Genomic DNA, 17,701 nt, shown 5'->3' with positions numbered 1-17,701 from the left:
TTTCCTGACAGTTAGAACAATGAATCAGTGGAATAACTTGTCTCCAGAAGTTGTGAATGCTCCAACACTGGAAGTTTTTAAGAAGATGTTGGATAACCATTTGTCTGAAGTGGTGTAGGGTTTCCTGCCCTAGGGTTGGACCAGAAGACCTTCAAGGTCCCTTCCAACTCTGTTATTGTATTCTATTCTATTCATTTTTTTCTCTTTCTCATTTTAATTATTCATTTCTGTTATTTTATCTTTCTTTAAAAATTAATAAAATTATTGTAACACAAGGTCTACCTGAATATATACATATTCTAGTGCGCTTGTATGTGTAACACATACACACATTGTAACAAAACTTGATGGTTCACAAAACAGTAAAAACAAAAGAAACTCCCAATTATAAAATAAAATTTAATAAAAAGGCATATAAAACGCCAGGGCAGCACTCTGTCATGCATCTACCCACCTTGCTGCACTGCTGCCTTATTATATCTCAATGCTTGTGAGAAGAGCCAGCAATTCAAGATCTTCTTAAAGACAAGGAGGGTGGGGAACTGCTACAGAAAAGACACAGTTCTAGGCCCTGCTAGATGACAACATTTAAGGGAAGGGACCTGGAGCTCCTCCGACATCATTTACCCTCAGATAAAGATTATTCTGTACATAGACTGACATTTATGGGGCAACTGCAACCCCATGTAGAACATATCACAGTAATCCAACTAAGCAGTGATGTAGGGTGCTGCTGATTCTTTAATGCACTGATGATGTGCTTTTGTATTTATGCAAACATCTATGTCTTCTTAGCTGACTTAAATCCTCTTTCTGCTGCCATTAAGGTTTCAATAGTTTCAAATAGCTTTGCAAACACTCACTCTGTCTGTTTGAACTTTTTTTGTCTTTCATGTCTTTTCCCGCATTTTTTACATCTAAGTTTACTTTCTTGATCTCTTCTTATTAAATCTGCTGTGTTGTTACTATGGTTCTTTTACAATAAAACCTCTTACAACTTCTAACTCTTTGGATAATTGTGTGATTGTGTCTTATTGAAAGTACCCCGATTTACCAACTGAAATATTCTTGTTCAAGAATGTTCTAAAAGAATAAACATGTCTCTGTTTTTTTCTAGCCCCACTTACAGAAAAACCACCAAAGCTTTTGTATCCTTTGGAGAGTAAACTAACAATTCAAGAGACACAGCTGGGTAAGTGACATTCTAAAAGTACTGATTTTGTCTGATCTTAAAATTAAGAAAATATACTTACATTAGTTTCTATGCATATTATTGTAATAATTGTTTATTTACTTAACTATACAATACTTGCTGTATAAAGTGTCCTATTCCTTTAGTTATCTAAAAGTAAATAAAGAGTTGTCCGTGGTTGAAAAGCTGTATAAAATAAGTGTTCCAGCCGATGAATTGTGTTGTTTACTAAGAAAACTGTTGAATAAGCCAGAAAATGAATTTAATTTGACTACACTCCACTACAAAATTTAAGTTTTTCTTAAAGCATTCTGTCAGAAATAATGTTTTGCATTTGGTAAGATATATTTTTACACTGTCAAAACAGATTAGTTGTACTATAGACAGATTACTCCAGTAATCAGTGGTCTGTCATTGTGAGACTTGACTTTTTGGTTCTTGACAAATTGTGTTATTGCTTCCATCCTTATTCTTCCCTGAAGACAGAGCCAGGCTAGCCTAATGGTACTGGATGAAGGGAGTTATTTAGTTTTCCTCTGTTCCTGTAGAAATTACAGGTTATTGCTTATTTTAAGATTCACATTTCAATTTTTCCCATAGTAAAGTCCTTAGTTGATAAAATTTACACTTCATGAAAGTATATATTTTCACATATAGAGCCATCCTTTTCCTAATGACATGAAAGCTAAAATATATTAATTCAAAGGCAATATCTTATTAATATTACAATCTTAAGCCAGTATTTTACATTAGATGTTCTAAATGAGATATTTTCAGTTACCTCTATGTAAAACCAGTAATTTTGAGGAACGTATTTTGATTGGAAACTTTTGAAGCTTTGAATCTAAATATTATATATTTAAATAATAACTGTGCATTGAATCTTATTGATTAATTATGAAAACCATTTTAATTTGTAGGATGCAAGATTATCACTTGATCATTATCACATTATTGTTGTATATTCTTTTGTATTGCTTTGCAACTTTAATATCTACTATATACAGTATTTATTATATCTGTCATATTTAATTATGATAGTGCTATCTCTTCTGAATCACTCTACAATCATAGCAGAATGTTGTGTGAATTTGTTTCTTTATCATTCTGATTTGATTAGAAGACCTCTTTCTCTTCAAAAAATGAGTACAGCCACTTAAATTGAATTTCAAATCAAACTTGTTTTTAGTTACTGACCTAAATTGATTTTCACGGTCATTATAATATAACACGGTCATTGTAGTATATATATTACAAAACTGACTGCTGGGGCTGCCAATAGATTTGAACTTTCAGCATAAAGTGAAATATCATTCAAATAACACAATGTTAAAGGACTTTTCCTGAGACACATATGCATATTTGGCAGAGGGCTGTTAGTCTTTTTCATATCAACATTTTATTTAATGAACAAAGCTACTTTTAAATTAATCTGGGATGCATGATCATTTTCCCCACCTGATATTATTTTTCCCTTGTAGAAATATTTTTAGATGATAACATTAAATCCTAACTAATCACACTTCAGTTCAGCCATATTAGTATAATGCCACATCTTTTCTGGGTAGTTTTTTTATTAGTAGGTTGATTGAGAAGATGAGATAAGATGCCTTTGGCTAAAAGATGTGATTGCAGCTCTGTCTGGCCACGACTCATAGTCTGTTCAATTACAAAATATCCCAGTGAATAAAAAACCTGTCTGCATTCATTGTTCATATTTACATTAGAGAGTGTAGCAACCATATTATATATGAACATGGAGAATAACATTCATCTTGCATGCATTTTTTGATAGGTTTACAGTATATGTGGCCTTTCGGCTGGACCTGTTTTTTGTCCTAGCCACATTTTAACCTCTGTATTAGATGATAAATCATTGTTTCTGCTTTATCTGACTAAATAAATAATGGGGTTTATATGGTACATGATAAATAAGCTTTTTTTCTTAATCCTTGGAGACACTTTGACAGCTATGAAACCTAGTTACTGCTTCATTTCAAAAGCTTTTGTAATCTATGGGGTTCTTTTTACATTTTTAGTGACATGGAAGCTAAATATTTAAATACCTGCTTCTTTTCCATTAATCACTTATTTACCATTAATTATTCTCTTATAGCTGTCCCACTTCCCCACCACAAGACTCTCATAGAGATAAATGATTTAAAATCAGAGAAATATGCAAAAGCAAACCTGAGCTATGCCAGAGCAAAGCATATCCAGTTAATCAGTGAATATACTCGAATACTTTTATAAATTAAAATTCAACAAAATTTTCATTGCACCATCTGCAGTATATATCAGTCCAAAAAAGCTTATAATATAATATTTTCTTTAAAAAAATTTAAGGATAATTCTTGGATTAAAATGACCATTGGAGTTAGAGAAAATTATTGCACACTTTATGAAGCAATTTCTATTCTTTTTCAGTTTGTTGCTAGTGATACTTTTAAAAAAAGACTTTTCTAAGAATATAGCAGTGAAATTATGAATTAAAATACATTTAGTGCATGTGTAATTATACTATTGGTGTATTTATTTTAATGGGAATATGAATCATTCCTAGCACAATACTATAAAGCTGAATGCACTATTAATGGTCTTATCCTTGTTTTAAAAAACAAGCTAGAGTATAAGACTTGCTCGCCTATCTAATATTATTTCTTCCTCTGCTCTTTACTCATTTCTTCACCTTCCAGCAATTCATAAAGAAATTTGATACTTTTCTGGAAATCCAATCACTGCTGATATTATTATTATTATTATCATATACTTTATTCATTAAACGTGAAACTCAGTCAACTGAACATTCAAAAAAGCATCGAAATACTATTGACTGGTGCTAGTGGTTGATATGGGTTGTTGCCTGCGTCCTAGGTATCAACCAAGTACCTTCTTAAAATATATGATGTTCCAAGTAGCCCAGCTTTTTGCAGTTCTGCTGGTGTTATTGCAGAAAGCTGCAATTTGTTGGTATATCTTATAAAGTTCTTGGACATGGTACCAAATGCTCCAATGACAATAGGTGTCACTGTTACATATTTCATCGATAATTGTATCGTTTCAATGGCCAGGTCATGGTATTTTGTGATTTTTTTTCCCAATTCTTTTTCTTTGACTCTGACATCTGGTACCGCAATGTCAATAAATTGTATGTTTTGGTTTTCAACAACTATGATATCTGGCGTGTTGTGTTCCAAATGACGATCCATCTGTATTTGAAAGTCCCACAAGATCAGCTTCTCATTTTCGATAACTTTTTCCACTTCATATTCCCATGGCTTTCTAGATACAGGTAAATTGTATTTTTTACATAATGACCAGTGGATTAATTTAGCAACTTGGTCATATCTAGCTTTGTAATCAGTTTGTGCGATTTTGCTGCCTTCACATATTAAATGTGAAACAGTTTCAACTTTGTCATTGCAAAGTCCTCAATTTGGATTGTCAGTGGATTTTTGTATCTTTGCTTTCATGGCATTAGTTTGTAGTGCTTGTTCTTGAGCCGCGAGAATTAAACCTTCCATTTCTTTTTTGATAGTACCCATCTTAAATCATGCCCATGTAAGGTTGTCATCACATTTTCTTTCAATATTTTTCAAGTGTTGTCCATGGAAAGCTTTGGTTTTCCATCTATTTAGTCTGTCATCCAGCTGTTTTTCCTTATATTCTGCCTTTGTTTCTGTTGTTTTTATAATGTTCTTCATTTTCACAGCCTGTTGCAATTTTCTGTACTTTGGTTCACATAATCATTCAAACTTCATTTTTCTTCTTCTACAGTTTGATGGATTTGCAATAGACCCTTGCCTCCTATTTTTTTGGCAGGTACAACCTGTCGATGTCACTTCGTAGATGTAAAGCATTGTATATATTCAAAAGTTTGTGCATTTTCCAGTCCAAGTTTTCCAGTTAAGCCAAAGTCCAGTTGATGATTCCAGCTGAGTAGCGTATCACTGGAACTGCCCATGTATTATGGCTTTAATGATATTTCCAGCATGATATATTTCTTTTTAATTGACTCTTTGACTTTTCCATTCAAGATGTTATCTGTTTCCAAAATGCCTAGGTACTTGTAACTATCATTCTTTGCTAATGCTTTCACTATGTTTCCATTTCCCAGTTCTATTCCTTCCATTTTTTCTATTTTTCCTTGCTGCATAGATAATATAGCATATTTTTCAAGTCCAAAGTTCATTTCGATGTCGCTGTTGAACAGTTGAACTCAGTTTAGTATTAATTTAAGTTCAGTGGGGCTTTTTGCATACATTTTTAAGTGATCCATGTATAGTAGATGGTTCATCTTGCCATGTTGGCTTGAGATTTGGTATCCCAGTTTTGTGTTTCTTAGGATTATTGTCAGTGGAATTAATGCGATGTTGAAGAGTAGTGGTGAAAGTGAGTCCCCCTGGAAGATTCCTCATCTAATATTGACTTCACCAATGTTCTCCCCATTTGCTGTTAGAACTGTTTTCTTTTTTGCATATTTGCTTTCAAAAATGTACAGATATTTTTGCTGATTCCAAAGTTTTCCAAACAGGGTAATGAGTCAAATGCCTTCTTGTAATCAATCCATGCTATATTTAAATTTGTTTTTCTTCATTTTGCATTTTTAGTACCATTTTGTCAATGAGCAGCTGATATTTTGTTCCTCTTGATATTTTATGATTTCCTTTTTGTTCTACTGGATACAACCTGTTTCCATCAAATGATTGAATATTGAATTTGCCAGTATTCTTGTAAAAATAATAGCAATAATAATAGCAGTAGACTTATATACCGCTTCATAGGCCTTTCAGGCCTCTCTAAGCAGTTTACAGAGAGTCAGCATATTGCCCCCAACAATCTGGGTCCTCATTTTACCCACCTCGGAAGGATGGAAGGCTGAGTCAACCCTGAGCCGGTGAGATTTGAACCGCTGACCTGCTGATCTAGCAGTAGCCTGCAGTGCTGCATTTAACCACTGCGCCACCTTGGCTCCTTGAACGTTGTTGGCAAACAAGTAATTGGGCGATGGTTGCTTGGTCAGCCCTTTTCTGGATCTTTCATTATCATATACGTTCAGCTAGCTGTTAACCATTAGGGTGTTGGTTTCTTCTGGACTCGACATTTTCATGATATTGTTTTATTCATCCTTCGCATTTTTCAATTTTCTTTGCTATTGTACGTTGTTTTAGTTCTTCCATGGTTTCCATTATTGTTTTTTCCTCCAGGTTGTATTTTTTGTGTAAACTATTTTTCAGCTTTTTGTTCTTTCATTTTACTTCAGTATTTCAGATTGCTGACATCCCCGCATAGTTATTTTATTTTATTTTAAAGTTGAATTTTCTACTTTGGTGTTCAAGTGGGTTTCTTTTTTGGCATTTTATAACCCAGTTCTGCAGTTATAACGGCGGCTGTGCTATACATTAGTTGGTTGGTTTCATATAGTGTGCTGGATAGGATGGAAGTTAAAATGTTGTTCATAGCAATTAACAGATCTTTCACTCGTTTGCTATGCACTTCACAAATAGTAGGTAGTCTTTTTCTTTCTATGTTTTCTTTGATGTGGTTTTCAATTTTTTTCCCCCCGCATTTTTGCTAGATCACTTAGATCTACACTTTCGAGTTGTTGCACAGGAGGATCTTTTTCCTGTATGTTGGTTTCTTCCACTGGCTGGTCAGTTTGTTCAGGTGTTGAAGCAGTTTCTTCAGCTGGTTCATTATTACTTGTTTTCTTTTTAGCCAATATTTCTAGATATTGCATTTCCACATCTATGAAAATGAAGTGGCGCAGTGGTTAGAGTGCAGTACTGCAGGCCACTTCAGCTGACTGCTATCTGCAGTTCGGCAGTTCAAATCTCACCGGCTCAAGGTTGACTTAGCCTTCCATCCTTCCGAGGTGGGTGAAATGAGGACCCAGACTGTGGGGGCAATATGCTGACTCTGTAAACTGCTTAGAGAGGGCTGAAAGCCCTATGAAGCGGTATATAAGTCTAACTGCTATTGCTATTGCTATTTATTATGGATGTTGAAGTATCTTTGATCCATTAATCTTTGTTCGGTTATGTCACTTTCCAGGCAATTTTTCTTCCACAGTCGTATAATTAATATTAATCTTTGGTGAGATTCAACATCTCAAGTCCTAACCAAGAACCTAGGAAGTGTTAAGGTAATGTCAGAGGATTGTAAGCTTCCATGATAGAGATTTTTCACTTTTTCTACCAGTAGCTCATCATCTCCATGCCCTGGTTGCCTAGCAGAGGGAGCTGAGCCCTGTAGCTCATTTTGCAGAGAATGTCCAGGAGCCATAGCATCCAACGGAATCCTTGTTCATCTGAGCAACAGTTCAGCCGGCATAAATGTCATTTATAACTGGGTGGCATGGCTTCATGGTCATGTGACTGGGAGGCATCACATGATCAGTGGTGGCAAACTTTTCGGCACCGAGTGCCCAAACTGCAACCCAAAACCCATTCATTTATCGCAAAGTGCCATCACAGCAATTTAACCTGAATAATGAAGTTTTACTACCTACTTGCATCCCAGACCATTTCCGTAGATGTGCCCTTATTCATATTAAAGGCAAAATATTCTCTCAACAATTTTTTACATTCATTAACATTTTTCTCATATCTAAATATATTTTCATTTAATATCCAAGTCCTTCTAGCTTCCTTCCCAAATTCCAACTCCATCCAAACTGGGTTATGATCTGTTAAAGCTCTGGAACATATCTTCGTCTTCTTTACCATAGAAAGCAAATCATTGGTTGTTAATATAAAGTCAATCCTGGAAAAGGATTGATGTCTATCAGAAAAGAATGTAAAGTCCTGTTCTCTTGCATTTCTTTCTCGCCAGATGTCTCTTAGCACCATATCATCCATCAAATCGAAAAAAGACTTAGGTAATTTCGCTCGCATTTGGATGTTTTGCAGGAGACCCTTCTTGTCTTTCTTGGTATCCAGAACACAATTCCAATCACCCATTAATATGCAAGATCTATAGTCCCACTGTATTAACTTAGTATGGAGCATTTTGAAAAATTTGTCTTGTTGTTGATTGGGAGCATATATTCCCATTAAAAGCATCTTTTTCCCTTCTAATACCAGTTCTATTGCAATATATCTTCCTTGGGAATCTGCTTCAATTAATTCAGCTTTCATGTCCTTTCTTAAGTATATAACTATACCATTTTTCTTCTCCGAGACGGAGGCTACAAAGTGTTGTCCAAGTCTTGTATTGATCAAATATTTCTGGTAAGCTAATCTGTGTCTCTTGTAGGCAAATTATGTCATTCTTAAATTGTTTCAAATAATGATTTATTTTCTTCCTTTTCTGTGGAGAATTTAAGCCATTAACGTTCTAGGTTAAGAACTTAGTTGTCATCTTTAGCTCCCTGAAGCTTTTTAAGAGCCATCTGAAAATCCTGTAGTTTGGCTTTCAGCCTGGCTCCTCCCACTGCTTCTGAGCTAAAACCTGTGAGTTCTTTTTTTTTATTATTATTATTATTTTTAATTTTTAATTTAAAACAAGTACAACATCTTTCTTTACATGCTATAGAAAGTGTGTCAGTCGGTCACAAATAAACTTTCGTGCATCTCCTCCACAGTCAACAAACATAACTCATGTTAACTCGAGCATTTTAACTCAAATATTCATACATATCACCATCATCATATATCCATTTTCATTTGACTGTAATTATTATTTAAAAATATTAATAAAAACAATAATCTTAAACAATACATGCCCACACCAGTGGGAAAAGAAAAAATAGAATAAAAAAAGACAAAAAGAACAAAAGACAAGGCAGGGAAGAAAAAACAAAACAGAAAACAAAAACAAAAACAAAAAAAAGAACACAGGTATATATTATATATTTAAAAAAGTATATCAGCTGGTTACAACATGTTTTGGTGCATCTCTTCCATTAATTCATATTAATTCAAATATCTTAACTCAAATGTTTACCATATTAACATCATTATACCTCAACTTTTAGTTGACTACAGTTATTTAAACATCCTTCATCCTTAACTATGCCAAAGAATTAATCCACAACACCTGCTGACATTTCATTTACTTGTTTGTAAAATCCTCTATTAACATCAAATCCTCATATCCTATTTTAGCTGAACATCCATAATATTTAATACCAAAAATTCAATCTTCCATGCAGTATAGTTTATTATCATTCTCCCTTCTTTATGTAGTTATATCATATATCATAACATTTTCCCCATATTAATTAACATTTAACTGTATATATTTTATTTTATTTTTTAATAGTGATAATTATTGTGATTAATAACCTTTGTATATAATCCAAAAATATTTCCAACCTTCCTTTCTCATATCCAATTATTTATCATATCAACTCCACATTATATACATTACTATCAATATCAATTATTATTCAGCTATATCTATTACAAATAAGAGTAATTAGATTTAGCTAATTTTCAATTGTATTCTTCAATCTATCAGCCTATGTCTCTCCAATAGCAAAACTTCCTTAGTCCTATTGCCATTCTTAAAACAAGTTCCCCAAACGTTTTTATAAGCAAGTCCAAACAGAAATATCTTTGCACCTTTTTGCTTAGGGTGCCTCTGGTGTAATAACGTTGTCCTTGGCTTGTTCCACTCAATTTGTCTTTGATTTTCAAGGGTGGTATCGAAAATTCTGCAAATAATGTTTCATAAAGTATAGATTCTTTAATGCTTCTCATTCCTCCTGCGATCTGTCTTTTGAGATAAATCTTCTGTATGGCTGGCCCTCTTTCAAGCGTTGCATCTCTTTCTCTTTCTGCCTCCGAAGTAGACCAGATGCCCAACGTGTCAGCAAGTTGAGAGACTTCCTTTCTGACATTCTTCATTTGAATTTCAGGAGCACTCAAACATTCAACGTTCTCACTCTTTCCTTCATATTTTAATGTTAAAAACAACAGATAGTCCAGGTTTTTTTTCAGATTTTTCATATGTGTCAAACAACTTTTGAAAAGCGGAAAAAATCATTTGAAATGAATCACTTGAAGCAAGTACAGACGCCATGATGTGACGCAGAAGATATTTGCAAGTAAGGACATGCTGGGAGCTATACAATCTTATCTGATCTTAGACCAACACAGCCAAGCAGTAAAAGTGTCAAGTTATAAGAAGCCAAATTATAGTAAATTGGTTTACAGCCCACTTAAGGAGAGCCTGAGGGAGTGTTGAAGTAAAGTAAACTTTCCTTTATCCACGTAAACAGCATTCAAAACATTTAAGAAATAGGGTAACCACCAGCCATAAATCCATTAAAGAAAAACCAATTCGCCGCTAGATTCTTCTGTTCTTTGGTTTCAATTAGCTTAGATTTTAATGCAGACCATCTCTCTTTGAGTAATAAAATCAGCTTACCAGTTGAAATCACTTCTACCATTCTTAGGGGCTACCTGCAGTTTCGGTTAGCATACAGCTAATCCAGAAAGGGTTGGCAAAAGGGGTTGAATTCCGAGCCCCCCCGAGACCTGCGAATGTCTCTGAGGTCACTGGATCTCCCCAAACCTTCACTGTCTCTCCAGGACAGCTAGGATCGAAAACAACCCGTCCAATTCCTCCGAAATAGGGGAAATTCAGGAATGGCCTGAAATTCCATCTTCTCACTGCTAAGCCCCGCCTTCTTCCCTCTCAAACCTGTGAGTTCTTGAACCATTGCGTGTGTTTGTTGCAAAGCTTTTCTAACTCTTGTTCCATATGCCTAGTGACCACGCGGTTTTGCCTTTGCTCCTTCGCCCCTTCTACATAACAATGTTTTATTTCATTTTCATTTTATACAATCACTTATATACTGTGCATAACAAAAAAAATCCACCATAAAAAACCAACATAACACTTCAATCCCCCATACACCCTTTCTTCTCCCCCTCCAACTTTCATTTCTCCCCTCCAACATACCCCTCTTCTACTTCCCTTCCCCCTCAGACATCTCCCCTTCCCTCCATCTCACCCTCCTTGCATTCCCCTCTCACTCCCTCTTTACTTCTCCCTCCTCTTTCCCTCTACTCCTCACTTTGGTGTATCTCTACAATTCATTAATCTATTCAGTTTATATTTTACACTAAAATTAAGGAAAAAGAAAAAAGAAAAAAAAGAGAAAATAAAAGAGAAAAAGAAAAAAAAGAAAAGAGAGCAACAGTATACAAGTGCGTTCTTATTGTTCTGAGAATTGAAACTGTATTTCAACCCTCCCCCCTCCCCCCTGTAGTCCCCCCTCCCTAACCCCCTTACGACTTCCCAGGTCCCATACCCGGCATAATTCTTTATCAAGCACTGGGGTATATTAAAACCAACTAATTTTAAAGTTAAAAGATAAAAGATAAAGGAAAAACAAAAAAAAGAGAAATAGTAAAAAATAAAAAATAAAAAGAAAAACAAAACACACACACAAAAAAGGAAAAACAGGAAAAATCAATAAACCCACTACATTAACACAGCTTCCCATCATCTTTAAATCTTAAACATTGTACCTCATTCCTAATTTCAGTTATTTTATTACTTGCAGGATTTCAAACTATATTGGAACCAGGTAAGTTAGTCAAATGGAATTATCTAACTAAGGGCCTCATTACTTTATCTATATATTCAAACCTTTAATTTATCTCTTTTTTATCCAAATATCCAAACCTTTCTATAAAGCCATTAAACTCAAATACTTCTTTCATTTTTCATTTCCAACACCTCCCATCCTGCCCTTACCCACATCCACATATAAATTTTATACCTTCCATCCTGCCTTTACCCGTGTGCACATATATATTTTATCCTCATCCATTGCTCCTCTCATATTTACTCCACCTTCCTGGAGACTCTCCGACTAATCTTTCTTAACCTTATATTCAAATAGCAATTCATACAAAAATCAGCTTACATTCTGACTCCGAGTAATCTAATTGAACTTTCGCTACCCTTCCATCTCCCCCGCACCTCCCAACTCTGTTCGTCCCAAACCACAACTCAAGAAAATCACGATCTCCGCTCTCCTCGCCTGGAAAGATAATTCATGCGCAATTTAAATTAGAGTTCAAACAAATCTTATATACAATATATGTCCAAAATCAGCAGCGCTTCTTTCAGCCTCCATGTCTCATCATCGATATACAACTTTGCCATTTTATACCAGACAGGAATCATGAAATTTTATTCGAACTAAAAATTTGAAAAGTATTTTAAAAGCATCGCTGGATCTTTATTCTTTACTCTTCTGCCCTTCCGGAAGAGGAAAGCAACGCCCTCCGCCTTGTAACCACGTGTCCCGCTGCTTGTCTTCTCCTTCTCCTTGTCTCTCTCCAAGTCCGGATGAATCAGGAAGTCCCGCCTTCAGAATCTTGTAATAAAAATCTCGAGCTTCACAAACAGAATTAAGACAATGTTTTTGATTCTCAAATGTGACTGTAATGCCAGCTGCGACTTCCCATTTATATGGTGTCTGAGAATTTCTGAGTTCTTCGTTAAGAAAGTGTAGTCTCTCCTTGCTCTTAATATTTGAGATGGTATTTCTTTAAAAACAATCAAGTCCTGTCCATCAATTCTCAGCCTCTTATTGTAAAGCTTCTGTATTATCACATTTCTGGATTCCCTTGTGATGAAATATATAATTATATCCCTCGGAAGCTGTCGCTGTTTTGCTACACACGAGTTCTGGCAGTAAATTTTTTGAATCTGCCAATCAAAGTTAAGTCCCGGACTTCCCACCGAACGACTAAGAGCCTCAAAGAAGGTCTGTTTCAAATTCTCCCGTTCCTTTTCGCGCAGTCCTCTAACTCTTATTGCAAACACAGTCTTATTATAATTTATCATGACAAGTTGTTTTTGAGCATTTTCAATTTCCTGTTGTAACGTTTGAATTTTAGATGTCAAATTAGAGTTGGTTTCTTCCAAAAGTTCCAATTTATCCTCCATTCCGGCAATATAGTCTGTCATAACTGTCATAATTCCGATCATATCCTCCTTTGTTTGAGCAATTTTAGCATCAAATTTATCATATAAATCCGATATAAGTTGATTGATTTCCTGTCTGAAATTGTTAAGGGTTTCGAAAAGAAATGCTTGCGTTAACAAATCTCCAGTAGAGGGCGTAGGAGGCAAGGGCAGCGACTTTATAGCAATTTCTTGAGATGTGTTATTAAGGAAGCGCTTCTGCTTCGATTTGGGAGCCATTCCAAAAAAGTAAAAAAATTAAAAAACGAGCAATCAAACAAGCCAACAAACAAAGTCTCTGCTCCCCTCAGTTTTAAATGGGATACTATTTGTAATCTTTTAACAGTTGATACAGAGAAGTCTTCAGGAGAGTAGGGCTGATTGAGTACGTCACATCAAACGCAAAAGCTATAAGATCGCCATCTTGTGACGCAGCTAGACAAAGAAGCCTTTTGCAAAATTGAAGCTGGTAGTTTGAATAATAATAGAAGAGATTTCTCAGGAATGGTCCCCGCTCGGATTCGGATTAATTTTTAAATAGCTTAGCTTTGTCCTGAGGGGGGAGGCAACCTGCCTAGCGCTGCAAAAAAAAAGCAGCTGAGAAGAACTGGCTGGAGTAAAAGCTCAGCTATTGTTGAACCTCTTCTCCATTCACAGCGGAAAAAAAAGCTGTGAATTACAAAGAGATCCTAACGACTGACCTTCTCCCTGCCCCTTTCTGCCAGAAAGGGGAGATATCTATAGATCTTATAAGATATACAGACGAGAACTCTGAGAGGAGCTCCATTGAGCTCCCGTCGGCGACAGGCTCCTCCCCCAGAAGTCAGCACCATGGCACTCCTTCGCCCCTTCTAGTTCTGAGAGAGGAGGTTGGTCAAGCCTTAATGATCCTTGGATATCTTGCTGTCTGTTCTGTCCTTTTCATTCTCTTTCTCTGGGTCCTGGAAGTGGGGGGATGTCCAGCCTTCAGTATATTATTATAAAAATCTTGAGCCTTCCATACTGAGTTAAGACGATATCTTTGTCCCTGGTAATTAACTGCTAACCCAACTGGAGCTTCCCATCTGAACTGTAACTTACGGTTTTTGAGCTCATCCACTAAAAAGGCATAGTCTTTCCTTGATCTCAACATTTTGGGTGGTATTTCCTTCAAAGCAGTCACCTCCTGACCCCCAATTTGCAACTTGATTTTATAAGACTCTTGCAATATCAAATTTCTCGTATCTCTCGTGGCAAAATACACCACAATGTCCCTTGGGAGTTGTTTTTGTCTGGCAAGCCAGGAATTAACACGATATATCTTGTCAATTTGCCAGTCAAAATCCCCTCCTGGCTGTCCCATCAATTGATCAAAAGCTTCTGAGAAGATCTGCTTCAAATTTTCTTGATTTTTCTCTTTAAGGCCCCTTATCCTTAAAGCAAATTCCATCTGTCTATACTGCAACATTATAATATCATTTTCTACATCATCAACCTTGCGTTGGACCACATCATTTTTTGTTACCAGGTTAATAATGGAATCACTAAGATCTTCCAATTTGTCCTCAATTCCTGATACGTAGCCAGATAAGCATTTAAAAGCCTCTAAAATATCATCTCTAATTTCTTGATTACAAATCTGGACTGAACTCATAACTTCTTCTGACAATTCCTTAAAAGCAACAGAGATTTTTTCCTATATTTTGATTTCCATCGCAGCTGCATGATTTTTAAAGCCTCAGTTAAAGCCTCAGTTAATCTTTTTGCAGTATTTCTCTAGTCAAAGGTTCCTCAGCAAGAGTAGGAGGGGGTTGGGAGGGGAGTAATGACTGTAATTTAGATGCCAGAGCAGGTGAACTGCTTGCCCTTTTAGAGGCATTCAATTTATGCTTAGAGGCCATTTCTCATTTAATCTTCTCTTGCATCCAGTTACTAAATCCAGGCAAGCCGCTTGTTCCAATAATTACTATGTAGTTTACTAATAAATCACTACTGATTTAATGATCTTTAGATGGTCTTGAACTCTATAATAGTTTAAGCTCCGTAAAAATCTGTAACATCACAGCATAACCACGCCTACAAAGCTGTTCGGTGCCATCTTTGTCTTTGTCTTTCTTCCACGTAGTTTATCAGAAGGAATTTTTAGAAAAATGGAGTTAAAGTCTGTAATACGTTTGTAATAAGTTCTCCGGTATCTGTCTGCCCGTGTTGGAATCAGGTATAAATCAATCATTGAGCTGAGGGTGGACGTATGCCTTTGTTCTGCAAAAAGGCAGAAAAAATCCTTGGCGTGGAGAATTCACTGAGTTATAGGGCGGCTCACACCTTCCACACCCCAGATTTATGTTCTGGGGAAGGTTGAATGGAGCACTTCCCAAACATAGCTTCTCACCCCTCCTTCTATGCCCGAAGGAGAGGTAATCAAACTGTCAAACAGTTGATGGATACTGTTTAGACAGTTTAATGCAGCCAAGTGTCCGGAGCTGCTTAAAATGAAACAACTCCTTCAGGTAATGCCCAAACCAGAAGTCCCAAATTTTTATTGTCAGTGCACACTTCAAACAGTATGTTATGCCACTCTAGGAAGTGGCACCAGGTCAATAGTTCCCACCGGACCACAAAAGCCTCATTTTCCCATACAGCCCAGCACCTCTCAGTGTCAGTGAGTTTTGGGGAGGTGTAGGTGCATGGTTGCAGGTTCCCTTCCTTATTCTTCTGGAGGACAATGGCCCCTATGTCTATGTCACTGGCATCCAGTGGTGGAATTCAAATTTTTTAACAACTGGCTCTGTGGGCGTGGCTTGGTGGGCATGACTAGATGGTCATGTGACTGGGTGTGCATGGTTAGGTGGTCATGTGACTGGGTGGGCATGGCTAGGTGGTCATGTGACTGGGTGTGCATGGTTAGGTGGTCATGTGACTGGGTGGGTGTGGCTAGGTGATCATATGACTGGGTGGGCATGACCAACTGTACCAACATCACTTCTTTGCCCTGACAGTTTTAAATATAAAAAAAGATATCATATACCAAAAGATGGTTTATTATTAGTTTATTATAAAAGAGGTACACAAAACTAGATTGTTGCAAGAGTTTTAAAATATTAATGAAAAACTATTAAATACTTAACAAAAAACCAAAAACCGTATTTAAGGTTTTGCCAAATCACAGTTTTATTGGTGTCCTCAATTGCCCCTTTTTTCACTTTTATGCGAGCATCATTAGCACTGTGATTTGCTCTCAACAATTTCTTAACTATAGGAATGGAGTCACATTCCTGTAGGGGTAGGCCAATTAAATTAATGATCATTAAGTTGGTTATATTAGAAACAGTTAGGTGACTTCTCTCTGAACATATGATGTTCATTTAAAAAAAAAACCTTTCCGCTTCTGCCGAACTTACAGCAATTGTTCTGACAATAGCTTTTGCTTTTTTGATACTGTCAGGAATTGCATATTTCTCTGAATCTTTCAAAATATTTTCTATAAAATATCTACAATTGTTTATATTAATTTTATAATTAAAAATGTCATTAATTCATCCAATTCTTTTTTAACTGCTTTCCATGGAACTACTATTTCTTCAATATTTCAGTAATCTGGCTCCCAAAAATTTAGAAATTGTAATTTATTCATGTCTTGAGATTGGCTACCTGCTTTTAAATGTTCACAATCCATTAGTCTTTTCTTTAAATTGGTTATGATGCTTTCTAAAAGTCTTTCCTGAGGAAGGCTAACAAATAGAAGGTTTTCTACAAATTTTATATCTTTGAAGGTTCCTATTCCCAGATCTACTCCATTTTTAATTTGTGATACTATCGCACCTTCTATGTCAGAAAATGGTTTTGATCTTTGGGCCAGGTCATAAACTATATTGAATACTCGACAAGTACTACCTAAATATTATTCTGTCATGTTGTCCAGTCCTTTACTAATTTCATCTTGCTCACACTGCTTCAACTTCTCTGTGCAGAAGATGTGAGCTTTGGATAAGAAGTGCTTTCATATTTTTCCTAAGAGAGGCCTATTGCAGTTCTTTACTTTCCCCAGCAGCCTCTATTTTGAAATGTTTCCAGTCGTTAGCTATGTGAACACTTTTTTCTGCTAATGTCAAATTTTTGCAATACTTACAAACTAATTTTTTGGGGGAAACTGCCAGTATTTCTCCCTAAAGTTGATGTACTGATGCAATATCCAGCAGTCAGGGAGATTATTTGCAATGTCCGAGTTATTGGAAGTACTTGCTGTGCTCATGCTGCTTTTGGAAGTACTTGCTGTTTTCGTGCTGCTTTCTTCAAGTTGGAGTAGTTGAGGTTGTTGTGACTCTTTTGGATCTTCCAATCTTGTTTCCAATCTTGTTTTCTTTCCGAAAAAAGTGCACAAAGTCTATTGCCTTTTCATCCTGTTAGGATACTGTAAAAAAATAAAACAATGATATAGTTTGGACTTGACTGTGGTTGTAAGTTGAGGACTACAGGTAATGGAAGGGATCTGTTTTCACCCAACATTGTACAGTCTGTTTTCATCCATTGCTATGGGCAATTTGTAATGTACAAATACAAATTGTCTGAAATGGTATAAGGTTTCCTGCCTGAGCA

General features: G+C 35.9%; 1 protein-coding gene across 3 annotated transcripts in view; it reads left to right on the top strand.

Moving 5' to 3' along the window:
• IL1RAPL1 (interleukin 1 receptor accessory protein like 1) overlaps positions 1–17,701 on the top strand; it is an 881,005-nt gene that overhangs the window by 671,530 nt on the left and 191,774 nt on the right. For all 3 annotated transcript variants that reach the window (XM_087721827.1, XM_087721828.1, XM_087721826.1), the window contains exon 6: positions 1,118–1,192. In XM_087721827.1, coding sequence (XP_087577953.1) covers positions 1,118–1,192 — 75 coding nt within the window. The remainder of the gene's footprint in view (positions 1–1,117; positions 1,193–17,701) is intronic.

The sequence above is a fragment of the Thamnophis sirtalis genome, unplaced genomic scaffold, assembly GCF_051295495.1.
Source record: "Thamnophis sirtalis isolate CommonGarterSnake01/CBP01778 unplaced genomic scaffold, rThaSir2_p1.2 scaffold_8, whole genome shotgun sequence".
Classification (NCBI taxonomy): domain Eukaryota; kingdom Metazoa; phylum Chordata; class Lepidosauria; order Squamata; family Natricidae; genus Thamnophis; species Thamnophis sirtalis.
Note: the sequence above shows the minus strand (reverse complement) of the source record. Positions and strands in the feature narration are given on the sequence as shown.